The 17682-nt window shown below is 42.4% G+C and overlaps 1 protein-coding gene across 1 annotated transcript in view; it reads left to right on the plus strand.

The window, feature by feature from the left end:
* BICC1 (BicC family RNA binding protein 1) overlaps positions 1–17682 on the plus strand; it is a 229681-nt gene that overhangs the window by 71642 nt on the left and 140357 nt on the right. Inside the window, exon 2 of the mRNA XM_038411732.2 lies at positions 8654–8700. Within this exon, the coding sequence (XP_038267660.1) occupies positions 8654–8700 (47 nt within the window). The remainder of the gene's footprint in view (positions 1–8653; positions 8701–17682) is intronic.

The raw sequence follows: 17682 nt of genomic DNA on the forward strand, positions 1-17682 counted from the left end.
TCCCCTTTCTTCCATTTTTTTAGCCCAGAAAACTTTTGAAATGTATTCTTTGAAAAATTAACCCAGACAAAATTCCTCTTTCATGCTCTTGTTCTTCTGGGTGCAGCATCAAGCCCCTTCTTCATCCTCTGCTCAACTTGATTTCTGGATTGGCTTGATCCCTTTGTTTGCCTAAGATGCAAATGTGCTCTCATTGTCCTTTGCTTGAAATTAAGTCAAGCTGTTTTCTCTCTGCCTGTTAGCTTGATCCCTGCAGAAAGGGAGATTCACATTCCTTTGTCAGGTTTCAGAGTAGCAGCCGTGTTAGTCTGTATTCGCAAAAAGAAAAGGAGTACTTGTGGCACCTTAGAGACTAACAAATTTATTAGAGCATAAGCTTTCGTGAGCTACAGCTCACTTCATCGGATGCATCCGATGAAGTGAGCTGTAGCTCACGAAAGCTTATGCTCTAATAAATTTTAGTCTCTAAGGTGCCACAAGTACTCCTTTTCTTATTCCTTTGTCAAGTAGTTTACCAACTATTTCCACAATATGCTTTAAGAACATACATTTCCAGCACTCATACCCAACTTTTTATCTGCAGCCCTTACGTATATCGCACAATGATATTCATGACCTGTGTATGTCCAGTTTACATATGCTACCTTGCAAGACATTGAGTAAATATTCTGACAGCTAGTTGGGTGCCCCTTTGCCAATTGGCATAAAGGGGCTCTTAGGGTCACAATATATCACCTTCCAAACATATTATAAATAAATGCATGTGTTGCGTATTGGTAGGGTGTTAACTTACATAGAAAATGTTGTAACACTTTAATAAACTCAACAATACCTAGCAAAGACTGAAAAGACAGGATGGTCATCCATTTCTCCTTCAAAAAATGTCTTGCAATCTTCAGCTTCTTCCTTTCTCTGGATGTCATAGAATCATAGACTTTAAGGTCAGAAGGGACTATTATGATCGTCTAGTCTGACCTCCTGCACAATGCAAGCCACGGAATCTCACCCACCAACTCCTGTAACAAACTTCTAACTTTATGTCTGAGCTATTGAAGTCCTCAAATCGTGGTTTAAAGATGTCAAGGTGCAGAGAATCCTCACTCAAGTGACCCGTGCCCCATGCTACAGAGGAAGGCAAAAAAAACCCAGGGCCTCTTCCAAACTGCCCTGGAGGAAAATTCCTTCCCGACCCCAAATATGGCGATCAGCTGAACCCTGAGCATATGGGCAAGATTCACCAGCCAGATACCCAGGAAAGAATTCTCTGTAATAACTCAGATCCCACCCCAGCTAACATTCCATCACAGACCATGGGGTCTATTTACCATGACTAGTTAAAGATCAATTAATTGCCAAAATCATGTTATCCCATCATACCATCTCCTCCATAAACTTATCAAGTTTAATCTTGAAGCCAGATAGGTCTTTTGCCCCCACTGCTTCCCTTGGAAGGCTATTCCAGAACTTCAGTCCTCTGATGGTTAGAAACCTTTGTCTAATTTCAAGTCTAAACTTCCCAATGGCCAGTTTATATCCATTTGTTCTTGTGTCCACATTGGTGCTGAGCTTAAATAATTCCTCTCCGTCTCCGGTATTTACCCCTCTGATATATTTATAGAGAGCAATCAGATCTCCCCTCAACTTCTTTCAGTTAGGCTAAACAAGCCAAGCTCCTTAAGTCTCCTTTCATAAGACAGGTTTTCCATTTCTCGGATCATGTTAGTAGCCCTTCTCTGTACCTGTTCCAGTTTGAATTCATCCTTCTTAAACATGGGAGACCAGAACTGCACACAGTATTCCAGATGAGGTCTCATCAGTGCTTTGTATAATGGTAGGTTTCATAGTAGCAGCCGTGTTAGTCTGTATTCGCAAAAAGAAAAGGAGTACTCCTTTTCTTTTTGTATAACGGTACTAACACATCCTTATCTCCCCTGATGTATCCCAAGACCACATTAGCTTTTTTCATGGCCATATCACATTGGTGGCTCACGGTCATTCTGTGGTTAACCAATACTCCAAGGTCCTTCTTCTTCTTCATTACTTCTAATTGATTCGTCCCCAGTTTATAACTAAAATTCTTGTTGTTAATCCCTAAATGCATGACCTTGCACTTCTCACTATTAAATTTTATCCTATTACTATTACTTCAGTTTTCAAGGTCATCCAGATCCTCCTGTATGATATCCCGGTCCTTCTCTAAATTGGTAATGCCTCCCAGCTTTGTATCGTTCGCAAACTTTATTAGCACACTCCCACTTTTTGTGCCGATGTCAGCAATAAAAAGATTGGTCCCAAAATGGATCCCTGAGGAACTCCACTGGTAACCTCCCTCCAGTCTGAGAGTTCACCTTTCAGTATGATCCGCTGTAGTCTCCCTTTTAACCAATTCCTTATCCACCTTTCAATTTTCATATTGATCCCCATCTTTTCCAATTTAACTAATAATTCCCCATGTGACACCATATCAAACGCCTTATTGAAATTTAGGTAAATTATATCCACTGCGTTTCCTTGTCTTGAAAAACTGTTACCTTCTCAAAAAAGGAGATCAAGTTGGTTTGGCATGATCTACCTTTTGTAAAACCATGTTGTATTTTGTCCCATTTACCATTGACCTCAATCTCCTTAACTACTTTCTCCTTCAAAATTTTTTCCAAGACCTTGCATGCTATAGATTTCAAACTAACAGGCCTGTAGTTACCTGGATCACTTTTTTTCCCCTTTCTTAAAAATAGGAACTATGTCAGCAATTCTCCAGTCATACGGTACAACCCCTGAGTTTAGAGAGTCATTACAAATTCTTGCTAATGGGCTTGCAATTTCATGTGCCAATTCCTTTCATATTCTTGGATGAAGATTATCTGGGCCCCTCAATTTAATCCCATTAAACTGTTCGAGTTTGGCTTCTACCTCAGATATGGTAATATCTACCTCCATATCCTCATTCCCATTTGTCATGCTACCATTATTCTTAAGATCCTCTTTAGCCTTATTAACGACTGAGGCAAAGTATTTGTTTAGATATTGAGCCATGCCTAGATTATCCTTGACCTCCACTCCATCCTCAGTGTTTAGCGGTCCCACTTCTTCTTTCTTAGTTTTCTTCTTATTTATATGGCTATAGAACCTTTTACTATTGGTTTTAATTCCCTTTGCAAGGTCCAATCCTACTTGACTTTTAGCCTGTCTCACTTTATCCCTACATGTTCTGACCTCAATAAGGTAGCTTTCCTTGCTTATGCCTCCCATCTTCCACTCCCTGTATGCTTTCTGCTTTTTCTTAATCACCTCTCTGAGATGCTTGCTCATCCAGCTTGGTCTACAACTCCTCCCTATGAATTTTTTCCCCTTTCTTGGGATGCAGGCTTCCGATAGCTTCTGCAGCTTTGACTTGAAGTAATCCCAGGCCTCCTCTGCCTTTAGATCCATAAATTCTTCAGTCTAATCCACTTCCCTAACTAATTTCCTTAATTTTTGAAAGTCAGCCCTTTTGAAATCAAAAACCCTTGTTGCAGATTTATTTTTGTTTATCCTTCCATTCAATTTGAACTGAATTAGCTCATGATCACTTGAACCAAGTGTCACGGAGTGTGGGGGAGTCCAGGCCCTGCACCCCTCTTCCTGGGATTCACTGTGACTCTCAGCCAGCCAGTAAAATGGAAGGTGTATTGGACAATAGGAACACAGTCTAAAACAGAGCATGTGGGTACAACCAGGACCCCTCAGTCAAGTCCTTCTGGGGGTCAGGGAGCTCAGTCCCCAGCCCTGGGGTTCCCTGCATTCCATCATCAGCACCAAACTGAAACCAAAACCCCCCCAGCACTCTCTCTCCTGCAGCCTTTGTCCAGTTTCCCGGGTAGAAGTGCTACTACCCCTCCCCCTCCTGGCTCAGGTTACAGGCTCTGGGGTATCTCATCCTCAGTGAAATTCCCCTGCCACATTCCCAGGTCAGCACTCCCCCCTCCCTGCTGCATCACACCAAGGTTGTCCCCTACAACCATTTCTTTCTATGAGGTCCTCACTACTCAACAAAACAAAATCTAAAATGGCATCCCCTCTAGTTGGTTCAGCTACTACTTGGTGAAGGAATCCATCAACTATTTCATCCAGGAAAATCTGAGCCCTATTATTACTAGCACTCGTCCTCCAGTTTATACCTGGGAAGTCAGTCTCCAACAATCACGCAATTTCCATTAGTATTTACTAATATTTACTTCGTTAAAAACATTAAAGAGGGCTCTATCCATATCCAAAATCGATCCCGGCGGTCTATAGCACACCCCAAGTACTGTCACAGGGGAAGATCTAGTAGTTTTCTTCCCCAATGTGATTTTTGCGCAGACAGACTCTGTCTTATCCATTCCATCACCTCTTATTTCTTTACAGTCTGCCTCATCATTGATATACAATGTTACTCCACCACCTTTGCCTTTATTTCTGTCTTTCCTAAACAGGACATACCCTTCAATAGCTGAAGCCCAGTCATGACTACTGTTCCACTATGTTCTGTTATCGCTGTAATATCTGGTTTCACTTCCTGCACCAGTAGCTCTAGTTCCTCCATTTTACCAAGGCTCCTCGCATCTTAATTTTTGCTGTTTGGCCTAGCTCACGTTCTTTACCTGATTAGGCCTGGATATTCTACAGCCATGACCTATTAGACTGGTATCCACACTACCCTTCCTCCTTATGTCCATTCTCCTACCCACAGCTGTATCCTTTCTTACTTTGTTTTCTTCCTTCTCAATGCTAAAATCCGGTGTGGAGATTACCTGGACATCTCCCAACCATCTCCCCCAAATTCCTAGTTTAAAGCTCTCTTAATCAGTTGTGCCAGCATCCTAGAAGTCTATTTCCTTCCCTACTCAGATGAAGTCCATTCCGAGAGAGCTGTCCTCTGTCCATGAATGCCTCCCAGTGGCCATACATCCCAAAGCCCTCCTTATAGCACCACTTGCAGAGCTATCTGTTGAGCATCATAATCTTGTTACATCTTTGTTGCCCTTCTTTAGGAACAGGCAGAATCCCACTGAAGATCACCTGAGCCTCAATTTCCTTAAGCGTCTTCCCCAGCCTGGCGAAGTCTCCCTTGATGCGTTCCAGTGAGAATCTATCCCTATCGTTTGTTCCCACATGAAAGACAATCAATGGATTCTTCCCGCTCCTGTTAGGTTCCTCCTCAGCCTCAGGTCCACATCCTGTATCTCGGCACCCAGCAGACAGCACACCCTTCTGTTCTCTGGATCAGCTCTGGTTACAGGCCTGTCTAGTCTTCTCAGTAATGAGTCCCTAATCACGTAGACCTGCCTTTTCCTGGTGATGGTGCGATTCTCCAATCTATCCCCTGTTCCATCTGGCTGCAAGTCCTCTCGATTCCTATTGTCCCTTGCAATCCTTTGCAACCCATCCTGTATCCTCCTGGGGCTCATATTTGGTGGTGTTATCTCTATTGACTCTTTCCTATAGGACTAGCCGCTCTTCTCTTCTTCCTTGCCCTCTCACCTTCAGTGACGACCTGCTGTGCCCCTTCTTCATTTTCCAACTCTGTAAACCTGTTCTTGAGCTCTATTTCTCCTTCACTAGCCCATCTTTTCCTCTTCCTGGTTCTCTTAGTCACATGCTTCCACTGTCCATTTTCTTCACCCAGCAGTCTCCCCTCAGAATTCTTCAGTCCTCCTTCCATCTGCAAGTCTGAGCTTTTCTCTTCAGCTGCCTCATGTCTTTGCTCTATAATCTGCTCGAACACCCTGCTACACTGCAACCAACCACCTGCATCTCCAGTCCTCTGCTCTTCTTTTCCATCAGCTTTATCAGGCAACACTTCATGCAGATGAAACTCTTTCCAGGTACCCCCTCCAGGATCATGTACATGTCGCAGCTTCCACATCCAGTCATCTTCATTGTGTCTTCCACTACATGGGTCACTCCCACTGCTGCCTCTATATCTGTCATCGCCTTCCCACCTAGGTCCTGTTAATAAATACCTTCTCCTCCAGCAGAACTCCCACTCAAACTCCCCTGTTTATAGCTCTGTTTGCTGGCTCCTGTGCAGCTGCAGCTGTCTGTCAAGGTACTTTACAATGTCAAGGCACTGTACAATGAGCTATGGTTGAAGATCTTATACCACACCCACTCTTAATTTTGCACTCTGTGTCAGCACATGAGCATTTCTCATGTGCCTATGCTTTAGTACTAGGTTCTGATGTTAGGTGTGTTGCAATAAATTGAGAAAGTTTTCACATCCTTAATCACAAATGAAAATGAAATAGAGTTCTGTTTGTTAGTCTGGGGGAAGTAGTGAGGCTTAATTTTCTTGTTGTTTTGAGACCTGCAACCTGAATTTTTAAAGAACTGTCTGGTTTATATCTGAAGAGTGGTGTCCTTCTCAACTTGAGATGATGAAAGAAATATATATAATACAATATGTAATAATTTTGTAGTTTGGGTTCTCTGTCATGTAGTGGGAGAGTCTTCTCTGAATACTGAAGAGAGATGAAAAATGTTGTAATTTCTCTTCCATAGTAGAAGGGCTGTGGGAGTATTGGATATCCATTCTCTTTGTGAACAGTACTCACACGAAAAGCAGAATGACCATTTAGAATTTTTACTGTAACATTGTAATGAAGTTTAAGGAGCATGTAGTTCTAGTGGGAATTCCATCTTAACTAAGTGTTTGTCTGGGAATAATTAACTTTGTTCTGGAATATCCAGTGTGTTTTAAGTTGTGTGTGAAATTGTAGCATAAATAAGTCACAAATAATATAACAACTATTTATATATCTGTACCTTGAAGTCTGCTAGTGTTAAATAAAAATACTTAATTAAATTTTTACCTTGGAAATTCACTGTATAAATATAGCTGTTTCATCAGTTATTCACAGCACAAATACCATGAATTATGCATGGGATTCAAAAAGGCTTCTGGTATTTGTGGTGATACATTGATAGTTAAATGAGCCAGGAAGTACTAAGAGGATTACATAAAGGATAAAAATATTTTAAGATAAAAGCTTTTTAAGGTTAGCATTTAAAAATAGTTAATTTAAAACCAGTTAGTAGTGTTGTTGAACATGTTTCAGGGTTTAACTTAATGGTTACTGTTGCTTGCAGTTCACTACTAATCTTGACCTGTAAATCCTGTGTCTTTCTGGTCTTAGACTGCTTTTGAGCAGAGATGACCAATTAATCAATCACTGATGTTTGCATGATATGAATAAATGATTAGACTGAAGCTACAAAATATATCTTCTCTTTTACGTGAAGAGCCTGAACCCATTCTTATTAGTTTCAATAGGAACTAAATACAGCCCTCTGCCAGAACTTAAATCTCAGGCTATGTTTACAGTACAGCCGGGATCAACGCTCTGAGATTGATCCACTGGCGGTCGATTTAGCGGGTCTAGTGAAGACCCACCAAATTGACAGCAGATCACTCTCCAGTCAACTCCTGTACTCTATCCCCCATGAGAAGAGTAAGGTAAGTCGACGGGAGAGTTTCTTTTGTCGACCCTCCCCCCCCCCCCCGTGGCGTAGACCCCACGGTAACTTGACCTAAGGTACGTCGACTTACCATCAATAGATTTCACGTAGCGTAGGTCGACTTACCATGGTAGTGTAGACATTGTCTCTGGAAACTTAGGCTGTGGATTGCGTGAACTCATTGTCCTAGATCGGGGTGGGCAAACTACGGGCCGGATCTGGCCTGCGGGATTGCCACCACCGCAGGCTCCGCGCTGCTCCGGGAAGTGGCCACATCACGTCCCTGCAGCTCGTGGGGGTGGGGTGGCAGAGAACTCCGCATACTGCTCTTGCCTGAGGGTACCTCCCTTAAAGCTTCCATTGGCCAGGAACAGGTTACCGCAGCCAATGGGAGTTTTGAGGGCGGTACCCACAGGTGAGGGAAACACGTGGAACCTTGTGCTCCCCCCCCCAGGGGCGCACAGGGACGTGGTGCCAGCTCCTTCCCGGTGTGGCGCCGTGCTGGGAAGGCAGGCAGGGAGCCTGCCGTGGCCCCGGTGTGCACCGCTACCGCCCCGGAACCACTCTAGGTAAGCTGCGCCGGGTCGGAGCCTGAACCTGTCCTGCACCCTGCACCCCAACTCCCTGCCCTAAGCCTCCTGCCGCATCCTGCACCCCAACTCCCTTCTGAGCCCCCTCCTGTACTCCAACCCTCTGCCTGAGTCCCCTCCTGCACCTCAACCCCCTGCCTGAGCCCCGTCCTGCACCCCACGCCCCTCCTGCACCCTAACCCCCTTCCATGAGCCCCCTCATACACTCCTCCCCTGCCCCAACCCCTTGCCCTGAGCCCCTTCCTGCACACTGCACCCCCCACCCCCGCATCCCAACTTCCTGCCCCAGCCCTGCAAGCAATTTCCCCACCCAGATGTGGCCCTTGGGCCAAAAAGTTTGCCCACCCCGTTCTAGATACTAGTCCCTCTTTATGCAAGCTATTTGTATACTAAATAAGAAAAATGAGTAGTTGAACAATGATTGGTTATGCTTTCACAATAGTGCAAAACGTTAAAGTGAAATAAAATTGCATGTGTGTGAATTTACATTTCAGTAGTACTCCTGGTTAAATAGTATTAAAAGTTTGCTGCTGTAAAACTATTTCTTAGATTTATTTTGTTAACAAATATCATTTTATTCACAGCTGCTGCTGAGGGCAAAGGCAAAAGTGGGGAAGATTTTTTTCAGAAGGTAAGAAACCTCTTTGTTTCAATCCTAATTTGATAAGTACAGTAATTCAATATATTATTGTGGGAAGAATTATACTTCAAATTATAGTGAAATTGATATTTAGTTTAGAACTCTCTCTAATGAATATTTTCATGTAACTTCCACAATATTCCTTAATTTCCTAACCATGGTGATTATTAACACTTTTTTTAATTGTTACCATAGTTTTTTAGTAGAATATATATTTGGTACATATGTATAACGTATAATAGATTTAATCTCAGTTTATTACAGGGTATGTATCACGAAGTAAACAGTATAGTAAGTTTGATTGTAAATATGTTCTTTCAGAGCCCATTGTTAGATAGATGCACATACATAGTGAGGGGAAGATTAAATTACATGAAGGCCAACAAACAGCTGCAATACAGAAGACATTGTTTGTCAAGTTGTCTTGAGGAACAGAATTCTCAATTTTTTTTTATCCTCTTCAACTGAGTTACATCACCCTGAGAGAAGACTACCTAAGTAACTGAACATTATTACCCCTTTCCTCCCAAATATGCTAGAGAATATGTATTCTCAGATAGTCATGAGGAGTCCTCTTTTGGAAGTAATATTTTTCTTTCTTAAATCTTTCAAAATGTTCTTGAATTCCAAAACTTTCAATGTCTTTATAGTTCATTTTTATCAGCTGATTTGTTTTTGGGAAGCTTCTGCTTCCCATGAAATTAGAGAAACTTCCCAGAGGATGAGACAGCATGATCTAGAGGTGTGAAACTGGCCTTTGTGTTTCATGGGTGAGGACAGGAGAAGATTGTACGCTTTCCTTTTAGGGTCAACAATCTTTAGTTAGGTGAATTTGATCTTGAACTTGAACTGGTAGCATAACCCCCTGAGTGACCATCATGTGAGAGATCTTCAAAGAAACAAAATTACAGATCAATATTTTTCCTTGTTACTGTCAGTCTCAGTCCAGCTCTTTGAGTGTCACGAACAAAAGGCATAACTGAACATCCATGAAATGGCAACAATTATTCTGAATATTCAAAGGATGAAATCTTAGCCCATCTGAGGCCAGTGGGAGTTTTGCCACTGACTTCTTCAGTGCGGCCAGGATTTGTTAGACCAGGGGTCAGCAACCTTTCAGAAGTGATGTGCCGAGTCTTCATTTATTCACTCTAATTTAAGGTTTCGCGTGCCAGTAATACATTTTAACGTTTTTAGAAGGTCTCTTTCTATAAGTCCATAATATATAACTAAACTATTGTTGTATGTAAAGTAAATAAGGTTTTTAAAATGTTTAATAAACTTCATTTAAATTAAATTAAAATGCAGAGCCCCCGGGACTGGTGGCCAGGACCCGGGCAGTGTGAGTGCCACTGAAAATCAGCTCGCGTGCCACGTTTGGCATGCATGCCATTGGTTGCCTACCCCTGTGTAAAACCTTTTAGATGCCTTTGGCTTCTGTATTATCGCATGAAACAGGAATGGTCCATCTAACTACTGAACAAAATAGGTGACTGGAGACCTGCATAGCAGACTTTTTTCTTTATTGTCACTTGAATGGTTGAGTGTTTGGTCATTTGTATCAACATGTCCTCTCCGGCTACTCCAGATTTAAATTATTCTATCCAGATTTAACAATGTTCTGGCTTGTTATACAAAACATAATATACATTATTACCATAATCTATTTTATAATTCTAGAGTTTTATTAGATGTTGTTGTGAAGTCTAACGTGTTTAAAAAAACCCGAAACCACCTTTAGGTTGCAGTAGTAGTGTTAGATTAGTATAATGCTTCATTGCAGTTTCAAACATTGATAAGACTTGGAACTTGGATTCTAGGATGATTAAGAACAAGTTTTCTTATATGTTGAGCATCTCTAAGAAGGAAATTTGCATGTTTCACAGTGAAGGCGTGTGGTTAGACATTTGCAGAGACAATGTAGAAGGTTAAAAAAACTGTCTGATAGCATTTGAACCACAAAGAGAAGAAAAATTGGTAGCAAATGAATGTTAAAGTGAGTTATGCAAATACTTTTTCAAGACCAGTTGTAAATAGTTCTATGAATGTTATTTTAATTGAGGTCTATATGTCGTGATGCTTTTAGGTTTAGTTTGCTGTGTACTCTGTCAGTACTGTAGAGAACAAGTAGTGTCAAACAATCTTTGATTTGGAAATTGCTTGGAGCTTGTTTAGTCCATGATGATTGTTATACAACCAGTTGATATATAAATATTCTATGATTTCTTGGTTCTGCCTGATTAAAAAATTATACCGGAATTTGAAGCTCTTGCTGAGAAGTCAGTGAATGATAGATTCAAGAAATGGGTTTATTTGTTTTAGGAGTGAAAATTAATGGATAGCAACAAAAGATTAATAGTGGCCTAATCTTTTATTGACAAATTCCATGCATACACAAGCTTTGATCAGAAATGGGTTTTAATCTTAATAGTAGTACAATCCAGACTTATCCTCTCACGCCTACTTTTTATTCATAGATTGGAAGATGAAAACAGGCTTTCCTGTATTTTTAACTACTAGTTGCTTCTTTAACTTTGTGTGAACTAGCTTGAATGAATAGTCATTGAACTCAACTAGTTAAATAAACCAAAATAAAGAAAATATCCTCCCTGCACATGCAGAAAAGACTACTGTTCTCAAAAGCTGTTTTAGGATTTCAGCAATCTCTGGTTCCAGGGAGAGATGACCTGTGCATGCTGATAGTTGGGGGCGGAGGTACAGAGTGAGGGCAGCCAGTTTCAGCAGTGTTACTGGGCATACTCAGTCCACGTGAGCGTGCTCAGCAAAAGCCAAGGGGATGTGACCCCGTGAGCCTCCTCTCCTCCCCACGCATCACTTCTGGTTCCAGTCATTTGCAACGTTTTGGTGGTTTGACTCTCTATAACTTCACCAGCAAACATGTACTGCTTAATATTGCTCTTTAAATGTAATGTAATGATTTTAATATATAGTATAATTTATAGTAAATTTAGGCCTTAATATAGCTTGTCACCATTTCATATTTTAATTTTAACTAGGTTCATTTTTAAATATAAACTTGTATTTAATTCATATTAAAAATTCTATTTTTATTAAATACAATTATCAATTTTTATTCACACTGAGCAGGAGCTTCTGTGGAATCCTTTTGCAGTGTGCTGATTGATTCCAAAAAGCTGCTATCTAGAATTCATTTCTTACCTTTACAAAAGTATTCTTTTGAATCCAGATTAGACTGGATTTTCCATGCAGGGGAACAGTACATTTGTTCGCTTTTCAATTAGTAGTAATCCCCCCAGACCTCTTTGTCATTGCTACCTAGTTTCTTTTGTGGGAGTCTGTAAAGACCGTATCATAAAGGGGAAAAGAGGTTAGTTACTGAAGTAAGTTTTGTTCTCTGCATGTATTACCACCTTTATGGATACCTATTGACGTGATCTTTTGCCCTGGAGATGTAAAGGCTGTGTCACGGTTATACAGGATCCAAGGGACAGTTGGCAAATAAGGACATCTATTCATATTGTTTTAGAATGCTGGAATGGAGGGCTTCGCCATGCTCTCATAATGGATGCTTTGAAATCTTTCCATGGTAGGGCATGTGATCTTAGTATGGATCTGTAAAGGCAATACATTTGGAGAAAGCAAATTACTTCAGTAACTCTCTCCCCCCCCCCCCCCCCGCTTCATTATATTCCATTTGCAGATATATATTTTGTTTTATTTGAATGGCACATTTTCCATGAGAGACAAGGTGGATGAAGTAATACCTTTTTTTGGACCAACGTCTGTTGGTAAGAGAGTGACTTGAGGAAGAGCTTTGTGTAAGATCAAAAGCTTGTGTCTCTCACCAACAGAAGTTAGTCCAGTAAAAGATATTGCCTCACTCGGCTCATCTCTTCAGTATCCTGGAACCACCACAGCTACAACACCACATTTTCCATGTTCTGTTTCTACTTCTATCACAAAGAGGAACAAAGAATTTGTAAGGAATGTTTTCCTTTAGATGTGTAAGAATGAGATGTAAATTGAGTAAAGATTCCTTGGGGCTAAGTACAGTTTGAGCAATATAACTTCCTTTTGAAATTCTGTAGCAATTTGATTAAAAATATACACACGGTTAACTTAGTGATTTGAGGTGCATATTTTGCGAGAAAGAGTAGATTTTCATGATTGTCACTGAAATAATATAAATTACACTCTGACATTTTAAGGATCAATGGGTTCTGTCACCAGTGCCCTGTAACCTTAGGGGCTTTTGTGCTGTTCAACTATGGTTCAATTCCCTGACACAAGTAGCCTGCTCACAAGCACAAAGTCTCATCTTGGCACCAGCATAGTTTCTCTTAGCAAAGTGACACTAGCAGCCCTTCCCATCCAGCCTCCTCCCCGAGCTCTGTAGTACCAGATACTTGGACTGTCTGTCTCCCTCTGTTTCATCAACTTTGAAGGAGTGAAATTAGCCCTCCAGCTTACTTTGGTGCACACACTTCACATAGTTTACACACCAGAGGCCAGCTTGGGGTAAAAATAAACAAAGTTTATTTAACAGAAAAACCACATGTTCAGAGATGAAATAGTAATGGAAAGCAAACATACACAAGTGACACAGAAAATAAACATGAAGAAGCAATCTCAGGCTTTACACTTTCATATTAGATGAAATCGCTTTTTTAATGAAAGTTTTACGTATTGCCTTTGAACAGTTTAATCGCATACCCCCAAATAGGGTGACCAGACAACCCTTTTTAAAGGGACAGTCCTGAATTTTAAGTCCCAACTGTTTGTTAAAAATGGGCAAATTGTCCCATATCTGTCTCCCCCTTCCCTACCCATCAGTATTACTGCTGGCCGGATCCCTGCTCACCAGTTGCCCGCCCACCAGTGGTGAGTGGGAGGGTCCACTGACTTACAATGGGGATGGGTGCAAGGCTGCTCGCGGGGCAAAGCTGCAGCGCACAGGGCTGGCTGCTTCCCCGCCTGGTCTGTCTGCTCAGCCCCAGCTGCATGCTGGGTCTCGGCCAGCAGGGCTTTGCCCCCGTTTCGTTTCCAGCCGGTGGTGGCTGCATACTATGGCAGCTGGTGACTGCGGGCAGGGGCCAGGCAGTGGCAGGATTATGTATCGCCTCTGCTGCCCACCTATTGGCCTTTGTGCTCCCCCTCTTGCTGTCCTCTCCCTACTTTGCCCCATCACCCCTATCAGCTTTGCGGTTCCTCCAGATCCCCCCTGGTGGGGCATGTCCTGCTCCCATCACTGTGCGGAGAACCCTGGTTGGTGCGCTCAGCTCATCAACAGCCTGGTCGGCAGGCTCCTTCCTTCCTCCACTGCCTCTGGCTGGGCTGGTGCCCTGGGGAAGCCCAAGACTCTCGGGCCTCGTGTGCTGGCCAGGAGGAGCCAAACCCTGCATGTGTCAAAGTCCCATATAGTGCTGGCACAGGGAAGCCTCTCTACCCCTCAGCTTAGCTCTGGAGTGGCAGTGGGGGGAGTGATTTCCAGCCTGTTCACACCCCGACCCTGCAGGCTCCACAGCAGCCCCCCAGGCAGGGGCTAGACACACTGTTAACCCTCCCCCCACCACCCAAGGTCCTGCTGTTATACCAATAAAATAAAAACCAGCAGGATCTTATTAAAGGGGAAAAGGCAAAATACCAAATTTATTGTGAATACAGAAAGAATCATAGTAAGCAGTTAGTTATAGCTATCACATTCCATTCAATCCCATATTTATTCACACACACACACACACACACACACACACACACACACACACAGAGGTTCTGCAAGGTTGTTATCATAGTTACCAGCTTTAGAGTTGCTCATGCCAAGCCACTGGCCAGGTGGCCTGGACATGAGGAGGGAGCAGGGCCTTGTCACATGCATATCTGATGCTCCTGGAAGTTGGTTTGCAGAATCAGACCCCAAAGTTTTCACTTTCTAGAGTCCATTTTTAAAGGAATTTCTTCCTATGTCAGTCTATGGGAATTGCTTCATCGTGCTGTTGCTGAATCAATCAGCAGATGGCACATTCCTGATGGCTCTGTGCTGCCAGATGTTATCTTGTTCTTTGGTTCTCCCATTCTTGAGGCTGTTGGGTGGATTCCAGTCTGCCCTCCGGGGGTCCTCTGGTTATTTACACTTTACGTCTTCTTCAGCCGATGGACACTGGATTCTTAGGTTGGCACCTCCCTGATCATTCAATTATTATCCACACCAAGCATCCATCCACATACATCCTCTATCTCTATTTTAATCACAATTGTTAACAAAGCGAGATGAATACAACAAAAGGGCGGGGAGTCTCTGGGTGCTGTTTCTGTTGTTACAGAGTATTGCTTTGAGTCTCTCTCTGTATGAGTAGTTGTTGTTACAAAGAATTGCTTTGAGAACAGATTCTATCTTAGAATGTACTAACACAATTAGCAGCTTGCAAGTTTCATACATTCAGGGAGAGAAACAGTACCAAAACCCAAGAGACTTCTTAATTAGTAATTCCTGGAATTTAAACTATGGGGAATCAAACTCATTTGTGATTTTAATACAGAACTTCTTTAATATGATCCAGCGCTGCCCTCAGGGAGTGTGGGGCTGCTCTGTCCTCTAGGCCCCCTCTGCTACTGAGCCACCTCTCTCCCTGGGTTTGCTGGAGCCCCTGCAGCAGGGTGGATTCAGGAAGACTTGATTTAATCATGGTTTTCTACATAAAAGTGTGTTCTTGTTGGTTGATATAACCTTAATACATATTCTTCACAACTCAGAGATGGAGGTACATACTATACATTTTTAAACAGTGATTTATTTTGAAAATGTTTCAGATTAGTTTTACAGCTATATCAGAAAATGAATGAATGATTGGTTATTTCACTTACCAAAGGTAATTGAAGCAGATAGTTCACCTCCCAATGACTTCATAAATATCTCCAATTCAGCAGGTTAATCATTAATATTTGGAAGTTTTTCTTGCCATGCTGTATTAGAAGGAGAACGTCACCAAACAGATATTTAAATTGTTTTATTTAATTAAAACAACAACATTAAGTATTCTGGATTTTTTCTTCAAGAGCAAATATAATATTTTAAGAAAACAAGCATAAGTCCCTCGTTTCTCACGTTTATATCCAGACGATGTCTCCTTTTCCAGATCTATTTCGCCCCCCACAATCTTCTATTCATTCAACTTTTTGAAACTTTGCCCTTTGAGAGAGGTAAGGGATTGACTCTGTGTACACAAATTTGCAGAGGGGCAATAGAGTTGAGGTCTGTTGTTTCTCACCTTTATATATTATTTATTCATTTTAAACAAGCATGTTGCCTCTGGAGATACAAATCCACACTTTGAGAACTGCAAAACTAAGTATCTCTGATGGTATCTTCTAGACTGAGCACTGAGTCCCGTTGGGTAGATACATAAATAATCTGTACAGAAGCCTATGGAACCCCATAAGATTGGGTCTCTAATCCATGAACAGTTGGAACTCATTTACAAAACTTTTCTTAAACACTACATGAATATAGTGTCCCATACTGTAGAATTAGAATTTATAATCACTATTCCATGATGAGATATCTTTGAGCTATAATGTATCTTAATTAAAACTATCGTTAGATCGGATTTTTGAGGGAAAAAAACTATTTAAATAAAAATCCAATTTTTTTAAGTCATTGATTTTTATCAGTCCTGCCCTGCAGTCAGGTTCCCTGCGCCCTGGTGCACAATGCATCCTTAGGGCTTTAATCCCTTCATGCCTGCAATGCAGCCAGGGGACAGGAGGCAGCTGGGTTATGTCGGTGGCCAGCAGCAGCCTGGAGGTGTTAGCTGCCTTTCAACACTATGTGAGCAGGAAGGGACAAGCTGCTTCCAGCCATGGAGGGTGGGGAGGGAAAGAGATGAACTCTTCAAACACAGGGCCAAGTCATCCCTTCCCCTCCCTCTCCTCTCCGCGACTGGAAGCAGCTCCCGTCCCTTCCTTCCCACACAGTACCAAAAGGCTGCGGCTGGGAGCCATATTCTGGTGTGAACCCTGGCAGAAATCTGGGGCATGGGGGTCATGTGACCCTGTTGCCTTGGGAAGACATGGCACCTGGTTCCAGGAGAGGCGAGGCCATCCTGGGGGCTCAGCCAGGATAGAGGGTGGAGAGCACCATGCAGGAAGGGTCAGGTCCGTCATCGTGTCTCTCCCCTTCCCACCCCTTTCCCCCCTCCCCATGTGAGAGAGGTGTACGAGAGTTTGTGTGTCACCTTTCCCGTGTGAACCCTAAAGCTTTAAAGATGGGTAAATAAAAATAATCCAACTACGCAGTATGTCTTTTCAACAGGGGCCCAGTCCCTTGATGTTAATTTGAACATTTGTACTACATAGTTCGGATTGATTGACGTTGAACTTGTTTAAATATGAGTAATTTTATGAGGTGTCCCATATTCAGCATAGGGAAATATGGTCACCCTGCCCCCAAATGTGGTGGGGATTTAGTGTTCATGGACAGCCTCCCACATAGAGACTGTCCCTCAGGCCATGTTTACACTACAAAAGTACTCTGATTTTACAGAAGTTGATTTTTGGGAACAGATTGTATAAAGTCGAGTGCATGCATCCACACTAAGCACATTAATTCGGTAGTGTGCATCCTCAGTACCGTGGCAAGTGTCGACATTCCGAGCGGTGCACTGTGGGTAGCTATCCCACAGTTCCCGCAGTCCCTGCTGCCCATTGGAATTCTGGGCTGAGCTCCCAATGCCTGATGGGGCCAAAAATTTGTCACGGGTGGTTATGGGTAAATGTCAGTCAATCCTCCCTCCCTCCATGAAAGCAACAGCAGACAATCATTTCGCGCCCTTTTCCCTGGATTGCCTGAGCAGACGCCATAGCACAGCAAGCATGGAGCCTGTTCAGCTCACAGCAGCAGTTATGACCATTGTAAATGTTTTGCACATTATCGTGCAGTTTATATAGAACCAGCACCTGAAAAACCAGGCGAGGAGGCGATGGCAGCACGGTGAC

Source organism: Dermochelys coriacea, chromosome 7, assembly GCF_009764565.3.
Source record: "Dermochelys coriacea isolate rDerCor1 chromosome 7, rDerCor1.pri.v4, whole genome shotgun sequence".
Taxonomy (NCBI): Eukaryota; Metazoa; Chordata; order Testudines; family Dermochelyidae; genus Dermochelys; species Dermochelys coriacea.